Raw genomic sequence first — 14835 nt, forward strand, 5'->3', positions numbered from 1 at the left:
TTCAGGGAGTCTGCAAGCGGGCGGACTTCCCATTGGTAACTTGAAATCAGCACTGGCCAGAGTATTAACGCCACGGAAATTGACACAGGTTATGCGCCTGGCCTCCCAAGCCCCCCACCCCTGCCCTAAGAGCTGGATATTATTAATATTCGCCACCCACTTGTGCTGGATCAAGTCGTCAGCATCTCCCACTGGGAGGGGGGAACGTGGGCGGCATTCTTTCCCCCATCACGTTTCCCCTCCAGATGGACACAAAAGCCACCCTCAAAAACTTAGGGGAACCCCGCCTTCCCTAGGGGCCCCAGACCAGACCACCTCTGGGACATCAAAGGTGGAAGGCTGGGGAGACCCTGGGGGCACCCAGTGGGGGGAAGGGGCCTGCCTGGGAGCCTCAGCCCCTCCCCTCCCCCCACCTGCCTCCTGCAGTCTCCCTGGCTACTCACCTCCTGGGTCCCCTTTCCTGGGTGCCCTTCCCTCCATCCCACTTCAGGGATGCTGTGGCCCCCGTCACACCCCCACTGTGTGATGAACAGTTTCTTGGCCTCTTCTGCCCCACCCCCAAGATAACCTGGGCATGGAGGGGAGACTCCTTGTTCCCAGAGCAGGGGACCACAGGGGCCCTGGGGAAAAATGTGACCTCTGCAAAATACAAAGAGGATGACAGATCAGAGGAAAGAGAAGTGGATATGAATGGAACTCAGTGTCCTGAGTCACCATTCCAGTCCCAGCTGTCATTCCTGTGGGTTTTAAAATGTTTGCTGGGGGAATTCCCTGGCAGTCCAGTGGTTAGGGTTCCGTGCTTTCACAGCCGAGGGCCTGGGTTCAATCCCTGGTTGGAGAATTAAGGTCCCACAGGCTGAGCAGAGCTGCCAAAACAAAAAAGCTTGCTGGAGTGAAGGGCAGGGCCCCTGAAGACAGTGCCCCACAGACTCGGCCCGCCCACCCCTCGCAGCTACTGTCACCTGGAGACCACCTTCAGCGTCTATGTCTACGGGGCCTTCCCACTGTCCATCTTCCCGCCAGAGGTCACCATTGTCCTGCTCACGGTGGCCACCCTGCTGTTCGTGTGGCTGGCTTACATGATCCCCCAGCTGCTGCACAACGAGCAGGGCCTCGAGGTCAATGGCTTCTGGGTCAGACTGTACCGAAGATGCAGGAAGTCTTGTGCATGTCTCTGGGGCAGGTGCTGAGCACCCGTGGAGGGTGGGAATGCTAGGGAGAGGGAAGAGTTGTTGTAAAGGGTTTGTGAATATAGCCAGTGGCAGCGTGTATCACTCGCGTTTTGTGGTTTTTCTACATCCATCAGCCTCCCTGGACATCCTGGCATCAGAGTCCCTCTTAACTATAGCACCTACATGTGTAAGGATATAAGGATAAGGAGGACAGCCCAAGTCCTAATGAAGAGGAGCTTGGTGGGGACTTCCCTGCTGGTCCAGTGGTTGTGACTTCACGCTGCAGGGGTTTGATCGCTGGTTTGGGAACTAAGATCCCGCAAGCCATTCAGCATGGCAAAAAAAAAAAATCAAAAAACTAGTGAACAGGAGCTTGGAGAAATGAGCTCACCAAGGCATGTGGTACGCTCATCTGCAAGCCCCTGAGATATATCAGACACGATAAGTTCTGTTAGAGAAGGATGAGACCCGAGGGTCCATCTCTGTTGATAAACCCTGCTGCTGCTGCTAAGTCACTTCAGTCGTGTCCAACTCTGTGCAGCCCCCTAAACGGCAGCCCACCAGGCTCCCTCGTCCCTGGGATTCTCCAGGCAAGAACACTGGAGTGGGTTGCCATTTCCTTCTCCAGTGCATGAAAGTGAAAATTGAAAGTGAAGTCGCTCAGTCATGTCCGACTCTTTGCGACCCCATGGACTGTAGCCTACCAGGCTCCTCTGTCCCTGGGATTTTCCAGGCAATAGCACTGGAGTACTATTGCCTTCTCCAGTACATGTGTTAGGCATACATATAGATACAGATGGTGTGCATATATATATGCAGACAGGTGTACACACATGTATATAGCATGGGTAAGGCATACACATGTATGTATGTAGATAGTGTGCATGTGTGTGCGTGCATACTGTATATGTGTGGATATTGTGTGGATATTATATGTGTGGACATCGCATACATGTATGTGGTGTATATCTGCAATACATACGTGTGTACATGTCTGACACACATTCGTGTAAACACGTGCATATATATGTGGGTGATATGTCACACAAGTGTATATGTATAATGCACACACAACTGCACACATGTACATTTATGAATACATGTGTGCATACATGTGAATAATACACGCCTGTCTACAAGTACACACCTACAACCATGTGGATACATATATGGGCATGTGTACACGTGTATATGCAATGTACACGTAGATGTATACGTATGTTGGGATTAATCTGTCCCTCCATTCAGCGGGCTTCCCTCTCCCACCCATCCTTCAGCTCCAGGTGGTGTGGGACACCATCTCATTCTACTGAAAATTTTCTCTGTAACTTTTCTGATCACTCTTAGGTTAAAAGAACACATCCCATGGTCATTTACTTGCTTTCTGTTTGTTTTGGGCCATGGCTGGAGGCACGTGGGATCTTATCCACAGTTCCCCGTGGTGTGTGCTGTGCTTAGTAGCTCAGTCGTGTCTGACTCTTTGCCACCCCACGGACTGCAGCCCGCCAGGCTCCTCTGTCCATGGGATTCTCCAGGCAACAATACTGGAGTGGGTTGCCATGCCCTCCTCCAGGGGATCTTCTCAACCCAGGGATCAACTCCAGGTCTCCCGCATTGCAGGCAGATTCTTTACTGTCTGAACCACCAGGGAAGCCCATGAATACTGGAGTGGGTAGCCTATTCTCTCTCCAGGTCATTTTCCTGACCAAGCAATCTAACCGGGGTCTCCTGCATTACAGATTCTTTACCAGCTGACTTAACAGGGAAGCCCTAATAGTCACCTGACCAGGGATCAAATCCATGCCCCCTGCAGTGGAAGCTTGGAGTCTTAACCACTGGACTCCCAGGGAAGCACCCCCTCCATGCCCTGGTCATTTAAATTGCCTAATAGGGGGATTTCCCTTGCAGTCCAGTGGTTAGGACTCAGCATTTTCACTGACATGGGCCCAGGTTCAAGCCAGTCATTTTGTCCCACCATCGGGGGCTGAGTTGCTCTGCCACATCCACCCTTCAGGCCTGATGGGGGGGTCACGAGATGGGATGCCATGCTTCAGGATCCTCAGTCCACATTAATCTTACAGAAAACCAAGCTCCTCCTCTCACATCCACCTTGCTTGCCAGGGGCTCCCCGTCATTGTGGGCACTTCATATGTCTCAAAAACACCCGTTAGCACGGCTGCATGAAGGAGGGCTCCAAGGGAGGTGAGGGGAAGTGAGGCCCATGTCCCATTCAGAGAAGAGTCAGGTAAGTGCAGGTGCAGACTTAGGGCTGCCCCTGCCTCCCTGAGCCTTGGGACAGGCTTCAGGGAGACAAGCCCTGGAGGCTCGAGATGTGGTGCCAGCACATGGGATCCCCCACCCCGGACATCTCCTGGAGCCCAGTCAAGCCCCCCAGCTTCCCAGCAGAGTCCAAGAGTGAAAGCCCCTGAGACCCAGCCCTGAACTTGCAGGGGAGGGAAGCAGGCGGGGCTGGCCCACTCCAGAGGTGTGCTCCATCTCTCCTTGTTGTTTTCTTGCTAAGTCATGTCTGACTCTTTTGGAACCCCGTGGACTGTAGCCCGCCACCCTCCTCTGTTCATGGGATTCTCCAGACAAGGATACAGGAGTGGGTTGCCATTTCCGTCTCTAGGGGATCTTGCCGACCCAGGGTCAAATGCTTGTTTTCTGCGTTGACAGGTAGATTATTTACCACTGAGCCACCAGGGAAGCCCCCAACTCTCCTTACCTCCTTGCACGTCACCCCCTTCAGGGTCACCTTGAGTATTTCAGGGGAGGATATGGACAGCAGCTGCTCCAGACTCTCCTGTGGGAAGGGCTGAAGAGAGCCTGACCTGGGACCCACAGGGCTGGGAGCCATGTGGATGCAGCGGGAGGAGCCCAGGCAGGAGGGAACAGGTGTGAGAACTGAAATTCCAGGCTCCCTGTGCCTGCCACGCACAGCTGGGTCCAATGAGGGGACACAGCCCCCTGCCCATCTTGGAACAGGCACGCCCACCAGAGCCTCAGCCTTCACCTGGGCTGCAGGTGCACTCTGCATGCCCCAGGTGGGCACCATCTCCCGCATCCCTGCCCAGCCCCCACTCTCAGACCTCAGGTGCTTCACCTCTAACCAGCACCTACCTCCGCACCCCAGCTGTCTACATGAACATGGGTGGGGGCCCGCCCCTTCACCACTGGCGACAACACTTGCCCTGCCAGATCGGTGGAGGCTGAGTCCAGCCCGCAAGCCTCTCTAAGGCCTTCCCCCGCTCCCACCAGTAGTGCTTCAGAGGGATGGTCGGCGATATGCAGGCCGCTCCCTAACTCCCGCATTTGCTGTGTGTCTCCAGCCTAGTTCCTGCTCATCTCTGGGCAGCCCCGACTTTCCCAGTCAAACACAGAAGTGAAATTCTTGCAGTGTAGGAGTCAGGCAGTTCCCACCTCTCCAGAGTGCCGGCTGACTTGGGTTCTCTATGGCCAGATTTAGAACCCCAAATCTGAATCTAGGGCTCCCCAACTCTGCTCTGTAAGTGCAGCACCCTCGGGTCCTGCAGGGCCTCACACCGTGGCCTGGGGCCCACTGTACAAGAGGGAGGGTGTAGGGACGGCCCTGATGACACTGGGCGGACACAGCTCTGAAAGGTCAAATCCGCTTTAATGGGGGGTAGCTCCCAGGTCCTGCCGGGGCCCTGACGAGGCAGCAGTCGTGGGACCCGTGGCCTGCTTGCCCCTGCTACCCTGCCGCCCCTTCTTGGTGGTGGAACTGCCTGCCTTCCTCTTGCCAGGGGGCTCGGCCCTGGGGGCAGAGGCTGCAGTGTTGGCGGCAGGGGGCCCTGGACGGGGCAGCGGCTCCTCGTCCAGTGCCTTAAAGTTGAAGAAGTAGTCCACGTTGGAGACAGTGTCCAGGATCTCGGGCACGCTGTAGTCGAAGGACAGCAGCTCGTCCGGCAGGTGCAGCGAGCGGATGTCACCAGAGGAGTCGTCGCCGCCGCCCCCACTGTCGGGCAGGGCTGGCCCAGGCCCCAGGGGCTTGCATGGGGCCCCTTCGGGCTCGGCGCCGCCCGGCAGACAGTCGAAGAGCTTCATCGCATCCTCCAGCAGCACCTTCTCGGGCAGCGTAAAGGCCCGGGCCACCTCGGGGGTCCTGGCCTCACCCGTGCCCAGTGGGGCCACCTCAGCATCGGCCGCCTTGGGTTCGGTGGGGACCGGTGGGTACAGTGGGCTGGGGGGCGGCTCCTTGACTGGGAAGGTCAAGGGCTCCCCGGGCCCGTGCAGTTGGCTCAGGTGGCCCTTGAGGTGGCTGTAGGTGCCCGGGGGCAGTGTGGTCTCGGCGGGCAGCGTGATGAGCAGCGGGGGCAGCTTGCTCTCCTTGGGGGGCGGTGGGGGCGCCAGGCCCTCCTTGATCAAGGGCAGGGGCAGCTCCACAAAGGCGGGTGGCCCCCTGTCCCCCATGAAGCCCACGGTCTCGGGCCCCGGCCCCTCAGGCGGGAAATATGGCAGGAGGTACTGGGGGCCCCCAGGGGGCGGTGGCTGGTAGTGGGGGTATGGTGGGGGCGGTAGGGGTGGCACTGGGGCCTTGAGGTAATGCTGGGGCTCCAGGAGGTAAGTGCCTGGCGAGGTGGAGGCCCCGGCTGGCCCCCCATCGCCCACGGCCACCAGCTTGTACAGGGACGACTGGCCGAAGTCAGTGGCAGCCCACTCGATTCGGTAGATGCGGGGGTCAAAGAAGCACCCGCAGGGTGCCATCTGGAAACCTGTGGCCAGGAGGGTGGCCCTCAGAGGGGCAGTCCTGGGACCTGCCTGGGGGACACGTCAAGGGGACACAGGACACGGACCAACCCTGGGGTCCATTTGGGGGACGAGGACATAGGTTTTGCCTCTGGGGGTTTATTTGCCAGTCTGGGGACCCAGGACGTACTTTGGGGGCTCATCGAGGGGGTGGGGGACAGGAGACATAGACCTGGCTTTGGGGAACCTGACTGGGGGACAAGAGTCATAGGGCTGCCCTACTGTCAGGGCCCCCTCGAGGGGATGAGGGACACTGGCCTTGCTTTGGAGTGGGAAGCCATCTAGGGTTAGGGGTGGGGACGGGATGGCCCTGCCCACTCCCCAGTCCTCAAGGGTTGGCGGGAGGCCAGTACCTGCTGGAGGGGTTGGGAACACCTCCTTCTCCGGGGTTGGGGGGTGGTACAGGTTGGAGGAACCTGTGGACGAAAGCAGGCAGGCGGGTGGGGTCCTGAGGCTGGCGGACAGAGCCCCAGTCCCTGCCCCCATGGCCGCGCCCGCCCCCCACCGACTCTTACCCACAGCGGACGGGGGCTCTGTGCAGGCGGGAGTGGGCTGGTTGCCCAGCCCATCAGTGGCATCCAGGCCCTGGGGGCTGAAGCCTTCTTGGGGAGCTGTGGGTGCGTAGAAGGGTTTCGGGTTCTGCATAGGGAGGCGGGGGCCTGACCCAGGCGGGCCAGGAGGGCAGCAGGTGGGGAGCACAGGTGGCCCGCCCAGAGAACAGGCTCAGAGTCCTGTGGGGTTCTGTTTGTCTGGTTACTCCGGGCAGCGGGTTCCAGGCTGCGGCCCGCCCACTGGTCAGGGTTCCGGGTAATGGCGGGGTGGGGAGTGGGCAGGGGTGGACCAGGAAACCAAGAGAGCCAGAGACGGGCGTCACAGAGGGTATGGTGGATCTTGGGTGCGGTCTGCTGCCTTCCACCTCTGCCAGCATGGCTTGCCAGTCAGCTCTGAGGCCCCTTCCTCCAGGCAGCCCACCCTGATCCACACTCAGGTAGGCTGAGGCCCCATCTCATGGGCTCTGATGGCTTCTTTGTTGTCAAGGCCTTTTGGGCACCAACAGTGGCCAGCACAGGACTGGTGAATGAGTGAAGGGGTGAGGGGGATGTGGGGGTGGGGATGGCAGGGGGCCAAGGGCAGCATCAGGGTCACAGAAAGGCCTGGGTTTTAGAAGAATAAAATTTATTGACTTCTCACGCTTTAGGGGGCCCTCTGGGTACTCAGATGCCCCTCCTGTCCCTATGGCTACTTGTAGGCATTGGCCTTGTGCTTGGGCAGGAAGACGAAGTTGGGCGGGACGGGTCCCAGCAGCATCTCACTGTGGGGAGGGAGGCAGGCGGCCGGAGTCAGGCCTGGCACGGGGCAGCCCTCAATCCAGCTCACCCCAGACCCACCAGGTCATCTATCCCCCTGCCCCTCAGGGCCTCAGTTCCCGGGCACCTGATGCGAATCCAGTCAGCTGCCTTCTGGCTGGCCATGAGCGTTTCCAGGTAGTCGCGCCCCAGGTAGTAGGGTGGCCGCTCGTTGATCCGCTGCGGGAGCCGCTCCAGCAGGCCCACGGGCACGTACCTGTGGGGGCGGGGGGAAAGGGGTTGGGCGGGGGCTCCCCACAGCACTGCGCCTGGCCCGCCCCACCGCCCCATCCCACCTGCACAGGAAGGAGAGCCACTCGAGGAGGAAGCGGCGCGTCTTCTCCACGCCCTGTGTGTCTGAGCCCCAGTGCTCCAGGCCATAGTGCGTGAAGTCCCGCAGGATGTCCAGGCGCTCAGACGATGAGATGTCCCAGTGCCTCTGCTCCTTGATCTCCGTGAACAGCCACGGCTTGAGCAGGGCGCCACTGGGGGCAGGCAGCGGGCGGCGGTCAGTGGGCCGCTGGGGAAACCCCGGCTCCCAAAACCACAGTCCCCGGCCTCCCAGCCACACGCTCACATGATACTCAAAGCCAGAGAATTCTGGGACTTCGCTGGTGGTCCAGTGGCTAAGACTCCACGCTCCCAATGCAGGGGGTCTGGGTTTCATCCCTAGTCAGGGAACTACACCCCACATGCACTAACTAAAAATCCCACATCCCATAATAAAGATCAAAGGTCCCACATGCTGCAGCTAAGACCCGACCCAGCCAAATTACAAAAAAAAAAATCTTGAGAGTTCCAAGCTATAACAGTAAGGCCACAGCTGCGCCCCAAGGCACACGCACCGCGCGATCATGACCCCTGCAACACCAGTCTGCAGGGCTCGGTTGGCATCCTCGTAGGACAAGATGTCTCCATTCCCTGAGGGACAGAAGCCGGAGTCTCAGGGAGCCACGCTGGGCAGGGGTGCCAGGGCATGAGGAGTTCTCGCCAGCCCGGGAGCCCCCCATCTGGACAGGGAGGGGCCCAGGTGAGGGGCGGGCCTGGGTGTGTGACCTGTGGGGACCCACCGAAAAGGGGCATGGGGCTGGCTGCTGCCACACACTGCTCGATGTACTGCCAGTCGGCCAGCTTGGTGTAGCGCTGCTCCCTCGAGCGGCCATGGAGCTGGAGGGGAGGCGGCCGTGTGGGGAGGGAAGGAGGGGCCAGGGAAGCGGAGGACCAGAGAGAGAGAGAGAAAGAGACCCAGAGATCCCAGGAGAGACGGACTGAGAGAGAGAGAGACAGAAAGATGGACAGATGGAGACAAGAGACAGAGGGCGAGCCAGAGACCAGGAGAGAGGAGACAGGAGGGAGGGGTAGTTAGAAAGGGAAGTGCCTTGGGGCCCCGATGCCCGCTCTGCCCCGAGACCCACCGTGACCAGAGCCGCCCCCCAGTCCCGCAGATCGGGCAACAGCCGGTGGGCCAGATTCACACGTTCCTGGACGCCCGTGCGCAGCTTCACGGTCAGCGGCACGTCCAGCACCTGTGGGAACAGGAGTGGTCGGCAGCAGGGCCTGGGGTCAGGCGGTGAGGGCTGTGGGTGGTCATCTTGGGCAGTACCTGGTTCATGCCACGGACAATCTGCTGGAACTTGGCCAAGCGGTTCATGAGGGCACAGCCCCCGCCCTGGGAGAGACAGGTGGGTAGAGTTCAGGAAGGCTGGACCCAGGCTGGGCCTGATGCCAGCTCCCACCCTACCACTGCCTTCCTTGTCCGGATGCAGAAAGCAAGGCCCAGAGGCCCCCCCAGATTCCCAGGGACTCCACCCTCACCCACTCAGCTGAATGTTGGGTACCTTCTTGAACACGAGGTCAATGGGGCAGCCGACATTGATGTCCACGAAATCCACTTCGATGGTGCGGTTCAGCAGCTCGGCACATTTGGTCATGGTGTCAGGAAAGGCACCCTCAAGCTGTGGCCGGGTGGGTGGGCAGGGAGTGAGGGGCCATCCTGCCTGGCCCCGTGCCAAGGCTATCAGCTCCTCCAGGTGCGTCAGACTGGCACGTGGCCAGTAGCTGAGGCAGGGGGTCTGGGAGGTGATCCAGGAGAGCCTGACCCTGAACCTGGCTCTGACATGTGACAGCCAAGAGCCTCTCCTCCTTCCCTTCCTCGGGGCGCCACCAACCTGGATGCCAAAGATATCCTCGCAAGGGTGGCGTTTGAGCAGGGCCCACTCAGACGTCTGGCCCTGCAGCAGGTTGGTGCACACAGCCATCTCCCCGCAGGTCACATCCGCCCCGAAGTGCTTACAGATCCGGCGGAAGGGCAGGTTGCCACACTGGAGACAGTGGAAGGCACACGTAAGGGCATGGCAGGCTAGGACCCCAGACATGGACCCAAGCCCCCAGGGCAGGGGGAGCAGTGGGTGCTGCTGTGATGAGCACATTGCCAGCACCTGCCCACCCTGCTGTGGGTCCTACCGTGGTGAGTGGGGCCAGGTACAGTTTGCCACTGATGTCCAGCTGAAAGGGAAAAAAAGCACATCTCTACCCACGAATCTGACTTTCGAGGCTTCTCAAGCCTCAAGCCTTCCCATAGGCTTTATCCTGCCCCAGTGAGTCTGGCTCCTTTTTACCTCCACGCCTCTACACAGGTCACCGAATCCCTCCATGAGGAAAGTTCTTTCCTCCATGCTTTTCTCTGCTAGAGAGCTTCTACTCAACCGTCAAAGCCCCAGTCCCAATGCCCTCCCTTCTAGGAAGCCTTTTCCATTGCCCCCTCTGTTAGAGCCCAGACCCTCTGGAGCTGGGAGTGAGTGTCCAGCTCTGTCTGCCCCGGACACTGCTAGTGTCCTCACAGGGGGCCCATGACACATACCCGCCGCTTCTCACGGGGCCTCAACCTGACTACATCTTCATCTGTCAGGGGTCCGCAGGTCCTTAAAGGGTCACTGGGAGGGCCAACGGTGTCCGGTTCCTGGGGGGCCAGCTGGCCGTCACAGTTATCCTGCCCTGGGGCACCCTCGGCCTCCCTGCCCTCGGGGACAGTGGCTTCAGGGGTGGGGCCTGGCAGCGGGCCCCTGCTCAGCTGGCGCAGAGCCTGCTCTGCACGCTTGAAGTGGATCTTCCTTTTTCGCAACTGCTGCTGCAGGGCCTTGTCCAGGCCATTGCGGACGGGCGGGGCCTGGACCAACCCCTCCCTCACCAGATTCTGGCCCTCAGGCCCCAGATGCGCCCCGGCAAAGCGGCAGGTCACGCCATAGGGGCACCTGCCGAAGGTTTCGAAGAGCACACAGCTGGGGCCAAGGTCAGCAGGCTTGGTCTCCAGGTAGTGGCCCACATCATGCAGGAAGCGGCAGCGGTCGCCATAGAAACACTTAGCAGCTGATTCCTGCAAGGAAACAGAGGCAATGAGGGAGGACGGAGAGACGCTGATGAAGGCAGTCGGGCAGCCTAGGTCTGAAACTCAGATCCCTCCCCTCCTGGCTGTGTGTCCTCAGACAAGGCAGAAACCTCACCAAGCCTCAGTTTCTTCACCTGGAAGACGGGAACAATAACGGTACATCATAACGTCATGAAGACTGAACGGGGGGCAGACAGGCTCACACTCAAGGCATCTGGGACGCACACCTGGACCAGAGAAGGGCAGAGCTTGTTCTTATCATAGTGAGTGGGCTTCACGTGAGGCCGGCACTTATTCTGGCCCCGGGCCCTCTTCTGAGCCTGAAACTGCTCCCCAGTTTCAGCTGCCTCCTCTGCCTGCCCGTCCTCTGTCTGCCCGTCCTCCAGTCGGATCCGCTTGGCCTCAGGTTCAGCCAGGTCATTGCCAGCAGGGTCTACAGCCTCGGAATCCTGGCTGGGCTTCTCCCGCCCTTTGGCTTCCAGGAATTCGTGGAACTGCTCCTTGGTGGTGAGGTATCTGCCAGCAGAGAGGCAGGAGAAAGGAGGGCTTGTGAAAGAAGTATCTTGCCTTGAGCTCAGATTCATGTACGCTACGGAAAGGGGCTGAGAACACTTGCCCCTGTTTACATGCTTCTGTTGATGGGATACTCCCTACTTAGAACTAGCCAGCTGGCAGCCGAGAAACACTTCAAGGCCGCAGGGAGGATCTGTTTTGTTTCTGGGTCCCCAGTGCCCAGACTGGAGAACTGAATGAAGTACAAACATCCGATGTGAACATCCCTGGCTACCTTAGGCTAGAAGAAACTACACGTCCCAGCGTGCTCTGCAACGGGTCCGCTGCCGCCACATTTCCCAGCATGCCTTTCAGCCACCACCACCCCCTCCCCGACCCCAAGACTCAGCATGCCCCGCGGCACTCGCTTCAGACACAAGTCAAGTTCCTACCTGTAAGTGCGGCGACTGGCCAACAGTGCACTTGCGCCATTCCCGCCATACACTAGGCCTACAGTCCCCAGCATGCACTGCGGTCTCCGCCCCAGACCCCGCCCACCCCAGCATGCACCGTGGTGTCCCTTCGCGCATGTGACAGTTCCCAACGTGCGTGATCTCAGGTGCTCGTGACCCTGCGAGCGGACGGAAGGCCGAAACAGGAGAGCCGGCGAGCTTCCAATGCTGGGCCGCTGCCCCAGCTCCCGGCAAGCACTGCTCAGGCCGCGTCTGACCCAGCGACTCACTGAGGTTTGATGGGCGCCACTCCCCGTTCCGGCTCGACGGTTCCTAGGTCGCCACCACCATCACTCGCTGCTGAGACTTCTGCCGCTCTCTCCGCCATCGGCCCCCCTCACGCCCGCTTTGGAGTGCCGCGGAAAGGCCTTCCGGGTCGCCTGTGTGTCTTTCCCGGTCTTGCTGGTGAAGCGCGCATGCTCAGGTCGCTCCAAGTGACGCAATTGTACGCGCGTCGACGTAATGGGGCGGAACCTAGGAGGGGCTGCGGCCTCGGGTCCCTTTTCTACCTTTGATACTTTTTCGGGAAACGGAAGTGTTCAATGAGTCTCTTGGGGCTCTCAAACTGGCTTCCCACGGGCCCCAATCGGCTTACAGAACTATTTTGTTTTGCTGATGGAATTTTAAAACACTGCTACTTTTTTTGGGGCGTTCATTAAACGAGTAACTCGTTGAATGCCTATGTGTTACATGCTATCCTGGACGCCAGCGAAACAGCAGTGAATAACAGACCAAAAAATCCTTATGCTTAGGAGCTTAGATAGCAGTGGTGAAGACAATCAACATAATACATAAGTAAGGTATATTGCATATTGGACGGTAATGAAGCAGGGAAGAGGAAGTGGGAAAGACATTTCTGATGGTTGCAGTTCTTAATAGAATGGTCAAGGAAAGCTTTTTCACTGAGGGGACATTTTAGTGTTTTTGCAAGACATGAGTGAGAGACAGGAATATCAGAAGGAAAAGTGCTCCAGGTTGAGGGAAAAGCCAGTACAAAGGCCCTGAGGCAGGACCCTGCCTGGTATGTTGGACAAACTGAGCCCTCTGGTTGGAGTTGCGTGAGCAAGGGAGAGAGAGGGAGGAGGTGAAGGCCATGCAGGGCCCTCTAGGCTTTGGGGAGGACTTGGAGATTTTATCCCAGGGAAGTGGGAGAACAAACAGCCCAAGGAGAGCAGAATCTAGTCCCCATTTTCCACAGTCCTCACCATTCCCTGTTGCACTCTCCTAAAGCTCCCTGTTCCTGGAAGAGCCTTGGTGCAGCACAGGCACCTCTGGGCTGTGGACTCAGCCTGCCACTTTGGAATCCCAGCACTTCTACTGACCAACTGGGAACATTTGTGCCTCAGTCTCCTCATCAGAAAAATGGGGCTGATAAAAATAGCTGTTTTAGAAATTATAGATTCAATAAATAACAGTCAATAAACATTAAAGAATACCTGGGCTTCCCTGGTGGCTCAGAGGTTAAAGCGTCTGCCTGCAATGCAGGAGACCTGGGTTTAATCCCTGGGTTCGATCCCTGGGTCAGGGAAGATCCCCTGGAGAAGGCAATGGCAACCCACTCCAGTATTCTTGCCTGGAGAATCCCATGGACGGAGGAGCCTGGTGGGCTACAGTCCACGGGGTCGCAAAGAGTTGGACATGACTGAGCAACTTCACTTTCACTTTCACTATTGTTGCTACTGTGTGCTACTTCAGTCGTGTCCAATGCTTTGCAACCCTATGGACCGTAGCCTGCCAGGCTCCTCTGTCCATGGGATTCTCCAGGCAAGAATACTGGAGTAGGTGGCCATGCCCTCCTCCAGGGGATCTTCCTGACTCAGGGATCCAACGTTGCTATTTCTTTATCACTATTATTTGTCTTGAATTATGTGAACACAGTGCAGGATGTCAATAACCAATTTCTTGGCCGCCCGTGCATTTTACCGCTAACCTTGACAAAGCTTTCCTTGAACAGGGAAATGAGACAGAGACTGTATTCCTTGAGTGACAGAGGGACTAACTGAGGCCAGAGGAGGGAAAGGATTTGCCTGAGGCCGCAACAGGCTCAACACCAGCTTTTCTAAGACCTGGGGGAAAATGGGATGGGGGCGGGGGAGCAGCTTGTCTTCCATCTCTGGCCTCTGCCGCCCTCTATAGGACAAACTGGAAATAAAACTTGGAATCAGGGACTCTGGAAGAAACCACTGCAGTCCTTGGGAGACTCTGTCCCACTTACCAACCTCCAGGGACAGGAACTCACTTCTTCTTGAGGTCCCCACCCCATTGCCCTCTGAGGTTCTACCATCGACTCCCCGGAGATCAACCCACAGGCATCCAGATCCCTCTGGGGAGACAGTTGTTCAGGTGGAGAACTGAGGCCCACAGAGAATGACTTCAGGAATGCGACTCCCCTCTCTGGGGCTCAGCCTTCAAGAAGACCCTTCTTAGGGCTTCCTGGCTTTGCCCTGTGACAACGAGCCTTCTCTGTGTAAGGTGATCCAGAAAGCCTTCCTGTAGGGAGAGAAAGGGAGATTGTGGACTGGCAATTAATAACAATGTGCTGTGCTCTGAGTAGTCACTCGGTCATGTCCAACTCTTTGCAACCCCATGGACTGTAGCCTGCCAGGCACCCCTGTTCATGGGGATTCTCCAGGCAAGAATACTGGAGTGGGTTGCCGTTTCCTTCTCCAGCGGATCTTCCTGACCCAGGGATCAAACCTGTGTCTCCCGCATTGCGGGTGAATTCTTTACTATCTGATCCATTAGGGAAGCCCAAGAATACTGGGGTGGATATCTTCTTGACCCAGGAATTGAACCACGGTCGCCTGCATCGAAGATGGATTCTTTACCAGCTGAGCTGCCAGGGAATCTGTAATAACCATAATATGGGTATTAATATAAGTGACACATTATTAATTGCTTATTATTTTGTTATAATATTGCATTATTTTAATGGCATAGTACTAATCATTTACCAGTAGCTGCACAATTATTGAGCACTTACTGTATATTGGGCTCTGTTCTAAGCTCTTTTCATGTATTAGCTCCTTTATTCCTGTCTCTGACCTTGTGTGGAGGAAACAGACATTCATCCCAACTCTACCTGAATCAATGGCTTGCAGAGGTCCCGGGTCCAGGGGCTGCCCCATTGCCTAGCCAGAGACCTGGGCATCAGCCTCTCC

At 57.8% G+C, this 14835-nt stretch overlaps 3 protein-coding genes across 4 annotated transcripts in view; 1 reads left to right on the forward strand and 2 right to left on the reverse strand.

The window, feature by feature from the left end:
- The window catches only part of CATSPERD (cation channel sperm associated auxiliary subunit delta), a 35480-nt gene extending 34209 nt beyond the window's left edge, over positions 1–1271 (forward strand). The window contains exon 22 of the mRNA XM_040242057.1: positions 953–1271. Coding sequence (XP_040097991.1) covers positions 953–1190 — 238 coding nt within the window. The 3' untranslated portion in view covers positions 1191–1271. The remainder of the gene's footprint in view (positions 1–952) is intronic.
- A 3516-nt stretch (positions 1272–4787) lies between these two features.
- On the reverse strand, positions 4788–6997 carry PRR22 (proline rich 22). The gene is made up of 3 exons (XM_040242059.1): positions 6455–6997; positions 6293–6355; positions 4788–5905 (listed from the first exon to the last, which is right to left on the reverse strand). Exons 1-3 carry the CDS (start codon positions 6582–6584, stop codon positions 4806–4808), a joined length of 1293 nt encoding a protein of 430 aa, XP_040097993.1. The 5' UTR covers positions 6585–6997; the 3' UTR covers positions 4788–4805.
- Positions 6998–7094: 97 nt separating this feature from the next.
- DUS3L (dihydrouridine synthase 3 like) lies at positions 7095–13123 on the reverse strand. Of its 2 annotated transcripts, XM_040242058.1 has the most exons (13): positions 11905–13092; positions 10898–11186; positions 10146–10658; positions 9749–9790; positions 9454–9606; positions 9124–9240; positions 8889–8954; positions 8701–8811; positions 8356–8452; positions 8131–8206; positions 7582–7770; positions 7374–7502; positions 7095–7251 (listed from the first exon to the last, which is right to left on the reverse strand). In XM_040242058.1, the coding sequence occupies exons 1-13, from the start codon at positions 12000–12002 to the stop codon at positions 7179–7181; spliced, it is 1953 nt and encodes a 650-aa protein (XP_040097992.1). In that variant the 5' UTR covers positions 12003–13092; the 3' UTR covers positions 7095–7178. The 2 variants fall into 2 exon arrangements, 1 of the variants encoding a protein (XP_040097992.1); XR_005721246.1 differs by having other exon boundaries at positions 8356–8811; positions 9124–9606; positions 11905–13123.
- Between the last annotated feature and the right edge of the window lie 1712 nt (positions 13124–14835).

This window comes from Oryx dammah, unplaced genomic scaffold (assembly GCF_014754425.2).
Source record: "Oryx dammah isolate SB20612 unplaced genomic scaffold, SCBI_Odam_1.1 HiC_scaffold_5, whole genome shotgun sequence".
Taxonomy (NCBI): Eukaryota; Metazoa; Chordata; class Mammalia; order Artiodactyla; family Bovidae; genus Oryx; species Oryx dammah.